Source organism: Bos taurus, chromosome 13 (genome assembly GCF_002263795.3).
Source record: "Bos taurus isolate L1 Dominette 01449 registration number 42190680 breed Hereford chromosome 13, ARS-UCD2.0, whole genome shotgun sequence".
NCBI classification, from domain to species: Eukaryota; Metazoa; Chordata; class Mammalia; order Artiodactyla; family Bovidae; genus Bos; species Bos taurus.
Window position 1 is genome coordinate 59,670,785 of NC_037340.1, and position 17,417 is coordinate 59,688,201.

The 17,417-nt window shown below is 42.8% G+C and overlaps 1 protein-coding gene across 4 annotated transcripts; it reads left to right on the forward strand.

Moving 5' to 3' along the window:
- The first annotated feature begins 202 nt into the window (after positions 1-202).
- SIRPD (signal regulatory protein delta) lies at positions 203-10,954 on the forward strand. Of its 4 annotated transcripts, none has more exons than XM_025000647.2 (5): positions 203-454; positions 1,548-1,684; positions 7,052-7,399; positions 9,845-10,195; positions 10,567-10,954. In XM_025000647.2, exons 1-5 carry the CDS (start codon positions 363-365, stop codon positions 10,650-10,652), a joined length of 1,014 nt encoding a protein of 337 aa, XP_024856415.1. In that variant the 5' UTR covers positions 203-362; the 3' UTR covers positions 10,653-10,954.
- Positions 10,955-17,417: the final 6,463 nt, after the last annotated feature.

Below are 17,417 nucleotides of genomic sequence, written 5' to 3' on the forward strand. Positions count from 1 at the left end.
CAAAGCCAGTGCTCTTGACCATGATGCCGCCGAAAATCCCTCCCTCTGAAGTCTTCAGAGCTCCATAGAAGGTGTGAAGATGGCTGGAGGCGGAAGGAAGCATAGGGTGATGGAAGCTAGAGATAAGAGGCTGTCCAGTCTTCAGCAGGGTCCATTAATAGGTTTCCCAGTGTGGAATTCATCACTCTAGAACAATGGGATAGAATGGTGGCGTCACAAGGGGAGGGGGAGTCTTGTCATCTCATAGAGGATGTCTGGGCCCTGCTCTGCATTCTGCTTTTCTAACACCTCTCCTGGCCTTGACATCCAGTCAGTCCCTGAGGCAAACGCAGGGATCACAAGGAAGCAGTCGGCGCCTGACTATGGATGCTTGGAGAGTGAAGGGGCACCAGTTGAGAGTGGGCCAAGAGTCCCAGGACACAACCCTTGTGCTGGGGTTGAGCCCATTCCAGAGGTGAGAGAGAAGCAGGTGAACATGAGAGCTCCTCTCTATTTCTGAGAGTGTTTTCTTCTGCCCCTCCACTTCCTTACTACAGAGCTAGCCCCAGACCCAGTACACACAGGAGAGGCAGACCTCACTTTCCCAGGTATGTTTCTATGTGTGTTGCTTTTACCTCTTTGAGAATGTGCCTCAGAGCTCTACCTTCCCCATTCTGTAATGTACAATCACCATCTTAGAAACTCTTAACTTCTTTTCGTCAAATTGTCAAAAACAATTTTTCTGCAAGAGGAGAAAGAGGCAACTTCCTGTATTATATGCAGGGATCCACAGCAAAGCCAGGAGCCCACAGCAGACATTGCACTAGTACTAATTTTATACCTTTGACCCCTCTGGAGTGAAGAGGAGGAGTCCTCATAAAGCTCAACTATACAGCCAAGAGGATGAGGCCAGAGATCTACCTTCCTTCCTGTAGCTCTGCGGCCCAGGGAGGCCCTGCTATTTAACTCAGGCCGGAGCTTTAACCCATCTGCCCATCATGAGCTTCCAGAAGTCTCTGGCCCAGACAACATCTCTGAGGATGCTAGATAGGCAAGGGCTGACGGAGAAGGCAATGGCACCCCACTCCAGTACTCTTGCCTGGAAAATCACACGGATGGAGGAGCCTGGTGGGCTATAGTCCATGGGGTCGCTAAGAGTCAGACACGACTGAACGACTTCACTTTGACTTTTCACTTTCATGCATTGGAGAAGGAAATGGCAACCCACTCTAGTATTCTTGCCTGGAGAATCCCAGGGACGGGGGAGCCTGGTGGGCTGCCATCTATGGGGTTGCACAGAGTCGGACACGACTGAAGCGACTTAGCAGTAGGATTAGGGAAAATCTCTAAGATGGGATGAGACACAGGAAGGAGCACAAGCTTCGGGTGTCGCACCCCTTGGCTCCGGAAACCCTCAACGTTTCCAGCAGCAACTTATCCGTTTGTAGCAACCTTGTCTGTCCAGTTTATAATTTCAAAGAAAAAGTGTCCCAGTTCCACAGTTTTTCCTCTCATCACAATCCTGTTCCTCTGACATCATGGAAGTAGGAACTGTCCTCTCTCTGTAGAGCACAGAGGTCCAGGCCTCTCCAGGACCACACTGACACCGAGCAGGCTCCAAGGGCCACCATGATGCCTGTCCTTGATTTCCCATCCTGCCCACGTCTGCCCTCCCTTCTGCTGGCTCTGCTGCTGAAACTCACAGGTGAGTGGGACCTCCCTCTGCCTGGTTACCGTTTCCTCCCCGCCTGCTTCCCTAGAATTTCTTTGAGGAGGGATTTCCTTGGTCCATTGTAAAACAGGCAGAATTTAGAGATCTAGACTTGAATGGCCTCCAGCACACAAAATCTCCCAGGGACTGTGTCTGTTTCACACCTTGGGTCAGGTAAAGGACTCACCCATGATCAGCAGGCTGAACAGAGCAAACACGACAGCTCTCATCCTCCAGCCACTGGGGACAAAGGGTCTGTATTTTCATTGGTCACCAGCACACATATGCTACCCACTAAGTGAAGAAAAACATCTTAGAAAAGATGAGATTATAAAAGCAAGAAAAGAATCCACAATGCCATCAGGAGATAATCAGTGTTAAAGTTTTGCAGAGGTCTGAGTGTTCAGAGAATATTGGTCAGAAGTGCATACTAGAGGTCTCTGGGTCAGAGATGGAAGCTGAGCCCTGCAGTCTCCTTCGCTTAACTGTGTGGTTCTGCCTCTATTTGCTGGGGGGAAAAAAAAGAATTTTGTAGAGTCTTTCCCCCAAGGATATTGGTCCATGTTGGTAGAAGCTTTGAGTCCCAATTGCCACAGAAGATAGCTTTAGGGGTTTAGATCAGATGAAGGAGGAAGCAGACCATTATCTGAGAGTGAGGAAGAGGTGGGAAGACTTGGATCTTAAGGGAGTAAACTATGTGAGGCACTCACACTCACTGGAGAATTTTAACAGACATCTAAATAAGAATTCACACCAATTTTATACAATCTCTTCAAAAAATTAGAAAAAGAAGCCACACTTCCCAACTCATTTTATGAGGAAATTACTACCTTGATAGCAACAATAAATAAAGATTGTACATAAGAAAACTATAGCCCAATATATGTCATGAACTTAGACACAAAATTCCTCAACAAAGTATTGGCAAATAGGATTTAACATTGTATAATGTTATATATTATGACTAAGTCAGATCTTAGTTTCAATACTGAGAAAATCAATCATTATAATCCATCACATCAAATTAAAGAAGAAATAAATTGCATGATCATGTCAATTGATGCAGAAAAAACACTTGACAGATCTAACACCTATTAATGATGAAAACTCTCAAACTAGAAATAGGGAGGAATTTCCTCAACTTGACAACATCCACAAAAACCCTACAGGTATCACTATACTCAGTGGTGGAAGACAACGTTTTCTTTCCAAGATAAGGAAAAATGCAAAAATATCTATTCTCACAACTCTTATTCAACAAGTGGAGAGAGAGAGGAAGAAGGAAAGGATATAGATTGTAAATGAAGAAATAAAACTGCAGATACTGTGAGTTTCTACATAGAAAATCCCAAAGATTCTACTAAAAATCCACAAATGATCACTTAAATCAATCAAAAAACTCCCAGAACTGAGTTCAGCAAGATGGCGGGAAACAAGATCAACGCACAAAATCAGTTGCATTTCTGCATATTGAAACAAGGGCTTCCCTGGTGGCACAGCCTACAATACGGGAGATCTGGGTTTGATCCCTGGGTTGGGAAGATCCCCTGGAGGAGGGCATGGCAACCCACTGCAGTATTTTTGCCTGGAGAATTCCATGGACAGAGAAGCCTGGTGGGCTACAGACAATGGGGTCTCAAAGAATAGGACACAGCTAAGCAAGCACAGCACATACTGAAACAAGCATGTGACCATTTAAATTACCTCCAAGAAAGGTAATCAGTCTCTCAGTTGTGTCTGACTTTTTGCAACCCTGTGGACTGCAGCACGCCAGGTTTCCCTGTCCATCACCAACTCCCAGAGCTTGCTCAAACTCATGTCCATTGAGTCAGTGATGCCATCCAATCATCTCATCCTCTGTCATCCCCTTCTCCTGCCTTCAATCTTTCCCAGCATCAGGATCTTTTCCAATGAGTCAGTTCTTCCCATCAGGTGGCCAAAGTATTGGAATTTCAGCATCAGTCCTTCCAATGAATATTCAGGACTAATTTCCTTTAGGATGGACTGGTTGGATCTCCTCACAGTCCAAGGGACTCTCAAGAATCTTCTTCAACACCACAGTTCAAAAGCATCAATTCTTCGGCACTCAGCCTTCTTTATAGTCCAACTCTCACATCCATACGTGACTACTGGAAAAACCATATCTTTCACTAGATGGACCTTTGTCGGCAAAGCAACATCTCTGCTTTTTAATATACTGTTGAGGTTTGTCATGGCTTTTCTTCCAAGGCACAAGCGTCTTTTAATTTCATGGCTGCAGTCACCATCTGCAGTGATTTTGGAGCCCAAGAAAATAAAGTCTGTCACTTAGGTATAAATCTAATTTGTATCAAGAGCTGTGTGAAGCAAGCTACAAAATTGATCAAAAACATCAAAGAAGAACTGAATATGTATATTTATTTATACATAAATATGTATTACATGTTTATAGCTAGTAAGATAAATATTGTCAAGGAATCAGTTCTCCCCAACTTGATCTATATATTAAATGCAATCCCAATTAAAAGCCAGCAGGTTAATTTATGGATAGAGACAGATTGATCCCGAAGTTTATATGATGGAACAAAAGATCCAGAATAGCCTACACACTATTGGAGAAGAACAAAATGACTTTTCACATGAATTAATTGAAAATGAATCATATGAGTGTGCAGTGGTAAAAAAAAATAAAATGTTGCAGTATTAAAAAAGGAATCATAGACCTAAATGTAAAACATGAAACTATGTAGAAGAAAGTCTAGATGACACAGGGTATGGCAATGACTTTTAAAATAATAGACTTTATATTTCAAGACAGTTTTAGGTTCACAGCAAAACTAATCACAAGGTACAAGGATTTCCAATACTACTCCCTACCCCCACGCATCCTTGCCTCTCTGTTTTCAGCATCCTCCACCAGAGTGGTCATTCTGTTAGAACTGATGAACCTGCAATGACAAATTATTAACAGCCAAAGTCCAGAGTTTTCATTACGGTTCACTCTTGGTGTTGTACAGTCCATGGATTTGGGTAAAGTATTATGATAGGCATCCCCCAACTTTATGGTATCATACAGGGCAGTTTCTGCACCCTAAAATTACCTGTGCTCTGCTTATTTTCCTCTGTTTTCATCCTAACCCCTGTAAAGCACTGATATTCTTATTGTCTCTTAAGTTTTGCATGTAATATAGTTTCCTGTCATGTAATTAGAATCCTGCAGCATGTGCATGCCAAGTCCCTTCAGTCGTGTCCGACTCTTTGCGACCCCATGGACTGTAGCCCACCAGGCTCCTCTGTCCATGGGACTCTCCAGGCAAGAATACTGGAGTGGGTTGCCATGCCCTCCTCCAGGGGATCTTCCCAACTCAAAGATGGAACCCACATCTCTCATGTCTCCTGCTCTGGCAGGCGGGTTTTTTACCATTAGCACCATCTGAGAAGCCCCTACAGCATATGGGCTCATCCTTTAAATTAGTAATAAACATTTAAGGTTCCTCCATATCCTTTCAGGGCTTATCTGCTCATTTCTCTTCACGGCTGAATAATATCCCACTGTCTGGATTTACCACAATTTCTTTATCTATTCACCAACTGAAGATCTTCTTGTTTTCATGTTTTGACAGTTGTGAATAAAGCTGCTATAAATTATGAGGGAGAGTGTGTTCCCGGCCTCTCTCAGCTTCTGGCAGCCTCAAACATTCTTTAAATTGTAGATGGTGTTTCCCCTGTGTCTTTGCATCATCTTTCCGTGCATGACAACTAAATTAAGCTGTGCCTGAATTCCTGATTCACATAAACCAAACAATGATGATTAGGTGTTTCTTAAGCCACTAAGTTTGTGGTAATTTGTTATTCAAAGATAGAAAAGAAATATGCTAGGCTTGAGAAATCATTCAAGAGGAAAAATATTCCAAAGTTAGTAGAACTTATCTTACATATATTCTGTGTATCTTCCATGAACTCAGTGTCAGTGCTCCCTGTCTAATACTCAAGAACACATAATAAGAGCAGTACTGAGTACTAAGAATTTGTTGCATTAGGTTGAGCATCCATAAACATCACACATTGTAATAACTGAGATGTTTTCACATTGCAATAACCAATTTTATACCCCTTAAGGAAAATATACATTTCATGGAGAATGCAGGTCTCGGTGTGTATCTGGGCACCTGGGCTTCCACATGAAGAAAGGGAGATGTCTGTGTTTGAAAACTGTGCTCTGTATATAGTATGTTGGTTATCAGCACAATGTCCTTAGCTTTTGGCCTTATTCTGGTTGTTGTTGTTCAGTCACTAAGTGTTGTTGTTCAGTCACTTTCACTCTCATTAAGAGGCTCTTTAGTTCCTATTCAATTTCTGCCATTAGAGTAGTATCATCTGCATATCTGAAGTTGTTGATATTTCTCCCTGCAATCTTGATTCAGCTTGTGATTCTTCCAGCCTGGCATTTTGCATGATGTACTCTACATAGAGGTCTTCCCTGGTGGCTCAGTCAGTAAAGAATCCGCCTGCAGTGCAGGAGACCTGGGTTCAATCCCTAGGTCTGGAAGATCCCCTGGAGGAAGGTATGGCAACCCACTCCAGTATTCTTGCCTGGAGAATCCCCATGGACCGAGGAGCCTGGTGGGCTGCAGTCCATGGGATCACAAAGAGTCAGACACAACTGAGAGACTATGCACAGCACTCTGCATAGAAGTAAATAAGCAGGGTGACAATATACAGCCTTGTAGTACTCCTTTCCCAATTTTGAATCAGTCCATTGTTCCATGTCTGGTTCTGTTTCTTATTCATCTGCATACAAATTTCTCAGCAGACAGGTACATAGAGAAAAATCTGACTCAACTATTATTTCACATTTTTTATTTAATATAAATCCATTCATGGGTTCATTGAAGATATGTTTATTTAGTGCCCACTATGCTCCAGTCTGGGGCTTCCCTAAAGGCTCTGCCAGTAAAGAATCTGTTTGCAATCAGGATTTGCAGGAGACGCAGGTTCTTGGTTCGGAAAGATCCCTGGAGGAGGGCATGGCAACCCACTCCAGTGTTCTTGCCTGGAGAATCCCATGGACAGAGGAGCCTGGTGGGCTGCAGTCCTGGAGTCACAAAGTCTTGGACACGACTGAGTGACTGACACACACACACATGCTCCAGGCTATCCTTATATCTTGATGGAGAAAGAAAGTTCCATTTTCCTTTCTACATACTGGTCCTCTTCTCCTCATCCTGCATGGCAATCAAATTTGTGATTTGTATACTTTGGTGCCAGGACATGTTGCTTAAGAGTGTGCAGTCAGACCTCCACCTTGATCTAGAACCAGACCCTCAGAACATTTTGCACCAAGACAAGGAATATGAGAAATAACACACAGTTTCTTTCTAGGAACTTCAGTTGAAGATTTCCAGGTGAATCAGCCTGAGAGTTCAGTGTCAGCCAAGGTTGGAGATGTCATAACCTTGGGCTGCAACATTCCTGCACCATCTCCAGTAGGGCCGGTCTTGTGGTTCAAGGATGCTAGGCTAGAACGAAAATTAATCTACAGTTTCAATGGACGCCGATTCCCCCGAGTATCCCCAGTGGTAAATCCAATGGCCAACCAAACAGACTATTCCATCCGCATCAGAGATGTGTCACCTAAGGATGCTGGCATGTATTACTGTGTGAAGTTAACAATAGGGCATCCTGACATGGCATATATAGCTGGCCCAGGCACCTACGTGTCTGTGAGTGGTAAGTACAGTTTGACAAATTCCATCTTCCTGATTTTTAAGATATGTTTTTTAAAATCGTTGACTTGTACCAAATCATCACTCTACACTGGATACTGTACCCCTTCATTCACAATCTGCTCTATAGGCTGGGATTCTGCAGATGGCCCTTCTGATCCTTCTGGCATCCTATGCCCAATATTGAATCAGGCTGAGTCGACAGGCCATGCCCTTCTTTAATGGCCACCAGAAACCAAATTAAGGACAATGGACATTCCCAGTTGAAAAGATGTTGGGTAGGTAAAATGCACGACATGTGTGCACTCTACGAACACTTCATGAACATGTCCAAAAAGTTAGAAAACTGAGAGTTGGGAGGCTTGTTTAGAAAAGCCCTCCTAGAGAGGTTGAGTCACTCTCCTAGCACTTGACTGTACCCTGAGAATCTGCCCTGAGCATTGCACTCCAAGCTCTGTTGTCCTTTTATTCTCAGAGGACAGCCAGTGCTTCTTACTCCTTGCCACTCCGAATTAATTTCATGAAATACAATGAGATTAGGGTATCCTCTGTTCTGCTGGGAAAACTTGTCTTCTCCTCAAGTTTTCCTCAATGTTTTCCTCAAGTTCAGCCACATTCCATGGCATCTAACTGGCCATGGAAAATTCACACATTGATTTCAACTTGAAAAATATGGGTATAGATAGCTTACCTGCCATTTTCTCCTGGCTTCAAGAGTTCCCTTGTCTCCCCACTGACATCTTAGGCCATCTGTGATTTGATGCTTTGATAACTTGAAAGGAGAGATTATCATCAGGACCTGATATCATGTGGGGTAGTAAGGTTGGTGGTAGTGGGAGTTAGGGGTCAGTGGTGGACCCTCAAAATTGATGCAATCCCTTGAGGCTCTTCTCTCTTTTTGTAGAATCAACTGTCCCCCTCTTCCCTCTTGAAAGTGAAAGTGAAGTCACTCAGTCGTGTCCAACTCTTTTCGACCCTATGGACTGTAGCCCATCAGGCTCCTCCGTCCATGGGATTCTCCAGACAAGAGTACTGGAGTGGGTTACCATTTCCTTCTCCAGGGGATCTTCCCGACCCAGGGATCGAACCCAAAGCATCTGCATTGTAGGCAGATGCTTTACCATCTGAGCCACCAGGGAAGTCCCTCTTGAGGACATAAGTAAAAGACTCACCTCTGCCTTCAAGAATATATGCCCACCTGATTTTTAGGTTTCTGATTCCTTTACTTCCTCTTTCTTTACACCCCTCAGCATTAATGTCTCTGCAAAATCAGTGACTGATTACCCTTCAGAGGAGAGGTGAAGGCCAATGCCAAGTTCTCTGGACATGTGGAGTGGGCAGAGGAGACTTGGATCTATCTCCAAGTGTATTGAGCAATTTTTGGCATTTAGATAAGAAGGAAGACTTATTTCTATGAACATTACCCATTCACAAACCCAGCCCTCCCTATCCATCTTTCTCTTATTTTACTTAGGGGCTGAGGAATGAAATTGGGGAGGTGATTCATCTAGTCCTCTGAATTGACTCCCCTCTGCTAGCACTTGGGGAAAGAGCTGCCAGCACTTGCAGTGGTCACTCTAAACTCAGTGTGTGGGTACTCATCAGATCAGATCAGATCAGATCAGTCGCTCAGTTGTGTCCGACTCTTTGCGACCCCATGAATCGCAGCACGCCAGGCCTCCCTGTCCATCACCAACTCCCAGAGTTCACTGAGACTCACCTCCATCGAGTCAGTGATGCCATCCAGCCATCTCATCCTCTGTTGTCCCCTTCTCCTCTTGCCCCCAATCCCTCCCAGCATCCGAGTCTTTTCCAATGAGTCAACTCTTCGCATGAGGTGGCCAAAGTACTGGAGTTTCAGCTTTAGCATCATTCCTTCCAAAGAAATCCCAGGGCTGATCTCCTTCAGAATGGACTGGTTGGATCTCCTTGCAGTCCAAGGGACTCTCAAGAGTCTTCTCCAACATCACAGTTCAAAAGCATCAATTCTTCGGCGCTCAGCCTTCTTCACAGTCCAACTCTCACATCCGTACATGACCACAGGAAAAACCATAGCCTTGACTAGATGAACCTTTGTTGGCAAAGTAATGTCTCTGCTTTTGAATATGCTATCTAGGTTGGTCATAACTTTCCTTCCAAGGAGTAAGTGCCTTTTAATTTCATGGCTGCAGTCAGCATCTGTAGTGATTTTGGAGCCCAGAAAAATAAAGTCTGACACTGTTTCCACTGTTTCCCCATCTATTTCCCATGAAGTGATGGGACCAGATGCCATGATCTTCATTTTCTGAATGTTGAGCTTTAAGCCAACTTTTTCACTCTTCATGTGGATACTCATACATGTCACTAAAATGATGAATGATTGAGGCCCAACCTGATCTGGATCCAGTTTTCTTAATCCTGCCTAGGTCGGAGCAGAAAAAATGGGAGATGATTTTGAGTTTCTTTTCAGGAGTCACACATGAGATGTTCAAGGTGCAGCAAGCTGAGATATCGCAGACTGTGTCACCTGGGGAAACACTCACTCTGAGTTGCAGCATACCAGATTCATTTCCAAATGGACCCGTCTTATGGTTCAAGGGGACTGGACCAAATCGTGAATTAATTTATAATTTTCAAAGAGGTCTCTTTCCCAGAGTAAACCAAATTGGAAACATGGCCAAAGCTGGCAACAAAGACTTTTCCATTCGCATCAGTGAAATCTCTCTTAAAGATGCTGGCACGTACTTCTGTGTGAAGTTCAAAGAGGGAAATCCTGACATAGAGTACCAGTCAGGTCGGGGCACCAAGGTGACTGTCACTGGTGAGTTTGACCTTTCCACCTTCTGTCATGTGATATTGTGACAGTAATAATGTCCTCTAGTCATTGAACAACTACATTCTGCTAGATATTGTCAAAGGTACAGTGTACACTTAATCTTGTCATTCTCTCAGAAACCTGTGATTTAAATTTTTTATGGGAGGAGAATCTGAGAGTTAGAAAGGTTGATGAGTGATGAGAGATATCTTGTTTAACATTCCAACATTCAACCCATGCCCCATAGCTAGGCTAAACCAATTAAGGTAATTTCATGTCCCCTACTGGCAGGTGACTCAGATGAGATGGACTTAAGTCAATTTGTGTCCATAAGAGAAATCTGGGAAACTAACACAATTTTCTCCCCTGTTGGCTAGGAACAAGAAATAATTTTGTCCCGGATACTCCAGGCAGACATTTTTTGGCCACGAGGGGAACCAACTTAAATAAAAATCTACTCTAGAGAAGTGCAAAAATGTAAAGTATGTGGGTTGACAACATTGAATATCCGTGTTGCTCCTGATTCCAACCCCACCTCTGGACCATCAATTATAGAAGAGAAAACCTCTCCTTTAAGCCTGTTTGCTAAAGTCAGCACTGTCCTAATGGATGACAGCTGATAAAGAGCATCCACAGAGCACTGAAGCACAATTTCCAATCAGTTTTTTCTGCTTCTAAAGTCTTACTGTATTTGTTTGTCTATTTTATTATGACCTCTGAGCAATACCCAGCCCGAGGAATGATTAAATTGGTGATATGAAAACATTACTGTTTATTGGGCATCTGCTATATCCCAAACACTTTCCCTATATTATTATAGTTACCTGTGTAGCAACTTGAGCATAACAATGCCTGTCCTCACTGCACAGATGAGTAAACTGAGACTCAAGGAGATTCAGGAGTACAGACAATAGGGAATAGAGGTGAGGTTGGTCTGGGCTCTCTTCAGTATGCTTTATATTAGTGGAGAACCTTTTCTTACAAGGAGGAGGAATTTAATACATTAGTTTAATGACCCTCCCCTCCTCCAAAGAAAAGAAAGGAGCTGCATGATCCTGTACTTGAGGAGAGTTCTAGCTTCCTCATGTGTTCAAGGCACGAATCAAGAACAAAAAGTCTGAATTTGGGCTCACAGCCTCCAAGGCTCTTACTCTCTGAAGTTCAGCTCTATCGCTTCCTATATTTGTCTTTCTTGCTTGTATGTAGGCCTTGCTGCTGCTGCTGCTGCTAAGTCGCTTCAGCCGTGTCCGACTCTGTGCGACCCCATAGACGGCAGCCCACCAGGCTCCCCTATCCCTGGGATTCTCCAGGCAAGAACACTGGAGTGGGTTGCCATTTCCTTCTCCAATGCATGAAAGTGAAAAGTGAAAGTGAAGTCGCTCAGTCATGTCCGACTCCTAGCGACCCCATGGACTGCAGCCCACCAGGCTCCTCCGTCCATGGGATTTTCTAAGCAAGAGTACTGGAGTGGGTTGCCATTGCCTTCTCCTAGGTAGGCCTTACCAATCCAATAAAGAAAACGTTGACATTCATTCCCTCATCTTAGCAACCAGCATGGGAAGAGAGCTCCTTTTTCCCCAGACTCCACAAATGAGTCCCAGAGAATCACTCAAATTTGCCTTTCCTGTGCCTTTTACTTGCTCATAACTGCAAAGGAGAGGAGGTATCAGGTAGAAAAATCATCAACCCATTGAAACAAGTGCTTAACAGACTGAAAGCAACATGTGTCTGCCTCAAGGTCTGGATTCTTCCTTTAATGTAGAAGAACGTTGAGACCCAGAGTCCGGAAGGTACACAGGCAGTTCTCTCACTCCCATAATCCTTTAGGTTTGTGGCTTTGCCTTCTTCCTAATAAGACCTCAGTTAGAGTGGAGGTGGAGGTGTGCATGAGGATGATTTAGATGGAAATTATCGTGAATGAGTTCAATTTCCCTATTAAAGTACAAATAGGTACCATTTAGACATGGTAAATGAAAAGTACACATACATACAGTTTTTAAATACTCAGCTAAGTATAGATTTGCTGTAACTAATTGTTGCAATTTTAGGGTTTAAAACAACAGGAATAGACTTATGCGAATCGCGTGACAGTGTGAAGAGCCCCACAAACCTACTTGCCAGTGAAATTGGCAAAAGAAAATAACAATAATTAATTAATTAAAGGAGTGACATTAGCAATAGAGCAGACAAGGAAGGTGCCCAGCCTTTGTTCTCCAGTCACGGGAAAGGATTCCAGTGAAAGCTGTAGGAATGAGCAGTGTTTTTTATACTCATACTCCTCCTTCAACCTGGTGTAGCAGCACAACTGGGAGGAAACCTTACGTGCCTGCTCCGCCCTTGGAAACACACTGGGTCATTCATCCAACATTGTGACTTGTTTTGGGGCTGACTGTGGGATTAGTTTCTGTATCATCTGACTCAGAACTCTAACAGGAACAGCAGCACAGTTTAGAAGTGCAGAAAACAGAAGCCATTGAAGAGGTTTCATTAGAGCTTCAGATATTAGGTAGTTCCACAGGAAGACACAAATGGGTATAAGAGATTGAGAACTCCTAAGAAACAGGAAAGCTATACAGGGAATTTGAGATAGCTAAGCATAATGACCAACCTAGATAGCATATTAAAAAGCAGAGACATTACTTTGTCAACAAAGGTTTGTCTAGTCAAGGCTATGGTTTTTCCAGTGGTCATGTATGGATGTGAGAGTTGGACTGTGAAGAAAGCTGAGTGCTGAAGAATTGATGCTTTTGAACTGTGATATTGGAAAAGACTCTTGAGAGTCCCTTGGACTGCAAGAAGATCCAACCAGTCCATCCTAAAGGAGATCAGTCCTGGGTGTTCATTGGAAGGACTGATGTTGAAGCTGAAACTCCAATACTTTGGCCACCTCATGCTAAGAGTTGACTCATTGGAAAAGACTCTGATGCTGGGAGGGATTGGGGGCAGGAGGAGAAGGGGACAACAGAGGATGAGATGGCCGGATGGCATCACCAACTCGATGGACATGAGTTTGGGTAAACTCCGGGAGTTGGTGATGGACAGGGAGGCCTGGTATGCTGTGATTCATGGGGTTGCAAAGAGTCGGACATGACTGAGCGACTGAATTGAACTGAACTGAACTGAAGCATAAACACAGCCTGTTGTTCAGCCACTCAGTCATGTCTGACTCTTCGAGATCCTATGGACTGCAGCACACCAGGCTTCCCTGTAGTTCACCATCTCCTGGAATTTGCTCAGACTCATGTCCATTCAGTGATGCCATCTAACCACCTCGTCCTCTGTCGTCCCCTTCACCTCCTACCTTCAATTTTTCCCAGTGTCAGAGTCTTTCCTAATGAGTCAGCTTTTTGCATCAGATGGCCAAAGTGTTGGAGCTTCCGCTTCAGCATCAGTCCTTCCAATGAATATTCAGGACTGATTTCCTTTAGGATTGACCGGTTGGATTTCCTTGCAGTCCAAGGGACTCTCAAGAGTCTTCTCCAACACCACAGTACAAAAGCAACAATTCTTTGGTGCCCAGCTTTCTTCATGGTCCAACTCTCACATCCATACATAACTACTGGAAAAACCATAGCTTTGACTAAATGGACCTTTGTCGGCAAAGTAATGTCTCTGCATTTTAATATACCATCTAGGTTGATCATAGCTTTTCTTCCAAGGAGCAAGTGTCTTTTAATTTTGTGTCTGCACACCATCTGCAGTGATTTTGGAGCCCAAGAAAATAAAGTCTGTCACTGTTGCCATTGTTTCCCCATCTATTTGCCATGAAGTGATGGGACCGGATGCCATGATTTTTGTTTTTAGAATGTTGAGTTTTAAACCAGCTTTTTCACTTTCCTCTTTCACCTTCATCAAGAGGCTCTCACAGCCTAGAGAAGATATATCCTCAGAAAATACTTGAAAGGCCCCAGAATCTAGCCAGGATGATTGAAGAAGGGATTCCCCTGCACAAAGCCAGTCCATAAAGAGATGGTTGTTTTAGTTCATTCAGGCTACTGTACTAAAACAGCATATACTGAGAAGTTCATAAATAATAGAAATTTATTTCTCATAGCTCAGGAGGCTGGAAATCCAAGATCATCGCACCAGCCTGGTCATGTGAGGGCTCTCTTCTAGATCAAAAATCTCTTATTGTATCCTCACATGGCAGAAGCAGCTAGGGAGCTCTGTGTGGCCTGTTTTATAAGGCCTTACTACCATTTCTCATGATTCCACTCTCATGAGCTAAGTATCTCCTGAAGGCTCCTCCTACTAATTCTATGACATTCAGGACATAGGATTTCAAATATGAATTAGGGAAGACATAAAAATGGTGTGTTCAAACGTCCAAATTTCAACCAAAGACCGGAAAGCATCTAGGAAAACATGGCCTAATCAAATGAAAAAAATGAAAGCTCCAGAAACTGACTGTAAAGAGACTCAGATTGTGTCTCGACTCACACATAAAATTATTTTCTAATTTTCCTTGTTATGGCTTCTTAGACACATCCATCATGTAAAAGCAGACATTTAGTTATCAAATACATGAATTTTTTCTAAAGTATCTTTGAGAGTAATTTCTCATTTAAATGCTTTCTTCTTTGCAATCACTCTGTATTTTTTCAGTCTTCTAACTTTATTGAGGCTTTTAATGGCTAAGTCAAATCACTCTTGGTAAATGTCACATTGCCCTTGAAAATATGTGGGTTATTTTCAAATATCTTTTGATGTTGATATCTAACATAATTCCACAGTGATAAGAGTACAGACTCTCTATGATTTCAATACCTTTGGACCATGACATTTTTGCACCTTGTTTTACATCCCTGGGTATGTTCCAGTGTCTTCTAGTTTATAGTCTATGGGAACTTAAGTAGAATTTGAACTTGAGTAGTATCCTACTGTTTTGTGAAAATTTCATAAATCTTAATTATGTTAAACTGGTTTATAGTGCTCTTCAGGTCTACTATATCCTACCTCTCTGTATATTCATTCTATTAATTTTGAGAGTTTGATATTGAAATTCCAACTAAAAATCTTAATTTATCTACTTAAAAATAATTGTAATATATAAAAATAATTATATTACAATTGTAATAATTGAACTATATGTAACCTTGTTCTGTATTTTCCAAGTCTCCTGTAAATGTGTTATCGTACTTTCATAATTTGAAAAAGAAGAAAAAAAGTCAGCTGAAATGTGAAGAAGTATGGAGCTGAGCCCAGACAAAATTATCAACCCACAGAATCACAAATTAAATAAATGGTTATTGTTTTAAACCACAGCAGTTTTGGTGTGGTTTGTTACCCAGCAGTAGCTAAACCATACAATGCCTTGCCTACTAAAACAAAAAAATTTTTTCATTTTAAATAAAACTTAAGAAATAGCTGAGAAAGGAAAGCACATAGATAAGTGGCTGATTCATGAGGATGACATGCAGGTCCTGAGAGTCTTGTGGAATTTTCCAGGCCTATGGTCTATTCAAAGAAGCTTCAATATATCAGGGTCCTCAACAGGAGAACAAGTAGAGGCAGTAATGGGATTTACCGATGGTTCCATGAAAGGTACTAAAGGCCATGCAGGACCAGCCACATCTCAACAGACCCCAAGTGAAAAGTGCTCAAGGAGCAGGTCAGACCACCTCTGAAACAGACTCAGACCCCAAGACAGTGCTCAGACCCAAGGCCCACCTTTCCATCCAGAAAAAAACTTCAGCTTCCTCTGCACCCAGGACCACCTGCAGTAGGAAAGAAGAAGGGAAGCACTGAAAACTTGAGCTTTTTTTTCCTAAAAAAGACTGAGTTAACCTAAGAGAGAATGATGGCAGCATATAAGTGCTTACTCTATCCCATAAATGCAACCATATTTTTATTTTCATTTTATAGATCAGGAGTGTTCAATGATTGTCCTAGGGTCACACAGCCAGATCTGGGTAAAGCCACAATCTAAATCTAGACAGTACAGCTAAAGAGGCTATCAGAACATGGAAAAGCCTGGGATTAGTTAGCAAACTTAATTTTTCCTTCCTAATAACTGGCATGATGGAGGAGGGGGTGATTCTTGAGAAAGTTTAGATCAGTTACAGAAAATTAAGAGGCCACAAACACAAATGTTTGCACAACCTGAGTGTGTTCCATTTGGACCCCAGAAAATGGAGCTTTAGAGTGTTGCCCACAATTATACAATTAGGAAGTGTCTGTGCCCACCCTCCAATGCCAAAAGGAGGCTACTAGGGGTCTTGATTTACAATCAGTCCTTCTTAAGCAAAGTTACTTCCTCTATTTCCTACATATTATGAATAATGATGGATAATATGTATTCCCTTTATATTATGCTACACCCTCATGCATATATGTCATATCATTCCTGCACTTAGGAAGGGATTGCTCCTGTCCCCATTTTATAGATGAGGCAATAAAGCCTTGAAAATGACAAATGACTTTGAAAGGTCACACAACCAGGAACAGGCAGACCCAATTCTCTATTTTTATTTTAGACTTTTTATTTTATATTGGGCTATAGTCAATTAACAATGTTGTGGTAGTTTCAGCTGAACAGTGAAGGGACTCAGCCATACATATACATGTATCCATTCTCCCCCAAACTACACTCCCATCCAGACTGCTACATGACATTGAACAGAATTCCCTGTGCTGTATAGTAAGACCTTGCTGGTTATCAGTTTTAACTATAGCAGTATGTACATGTCCATTCCAAACTCCTTAACTATCCCTTCCCCCCAGCAGTCATAAATCTGTGTCTCTCTGTTTTGCAAGTTCATCTGTGTCATTTCTTTTGAGATTCCACGTATAAGGGATGTCTGTTGGAGAAGACTCTTGAGAGTCCCTTGGACTGCAAGGAGATCCAACCAGTCCATTCTGAAGGAGATCAGCCCTGGGATTTCTTTGGAAGGAATGGTGCTAAAGCTGAAACTCCAATACTTTGGCCACCTCATGTGAAGAGTTGACTCATTGGAAAAGACTCTGATGCTGGGAGGGATTGGGGGCAAGAGGAGAAAGGGGACGACAGAGGATGAGATGGCTGGATGGCATCACTGACTCGATGGACGTGAGTCTGAGTGAACTCCGGGAGTTGGTGATGGACAGGGAGGCCTGGCATGCTGCGATTCATGGGGTCGCAAAGAGTCGGACAAGACTGAGCGACTGATCTGATCTGATACATTTTTCTCCTTCTCTAGAGGCAGACGCAATTCTTGATCCAAAGTCAGGCTGACTTGAGGCCACACTG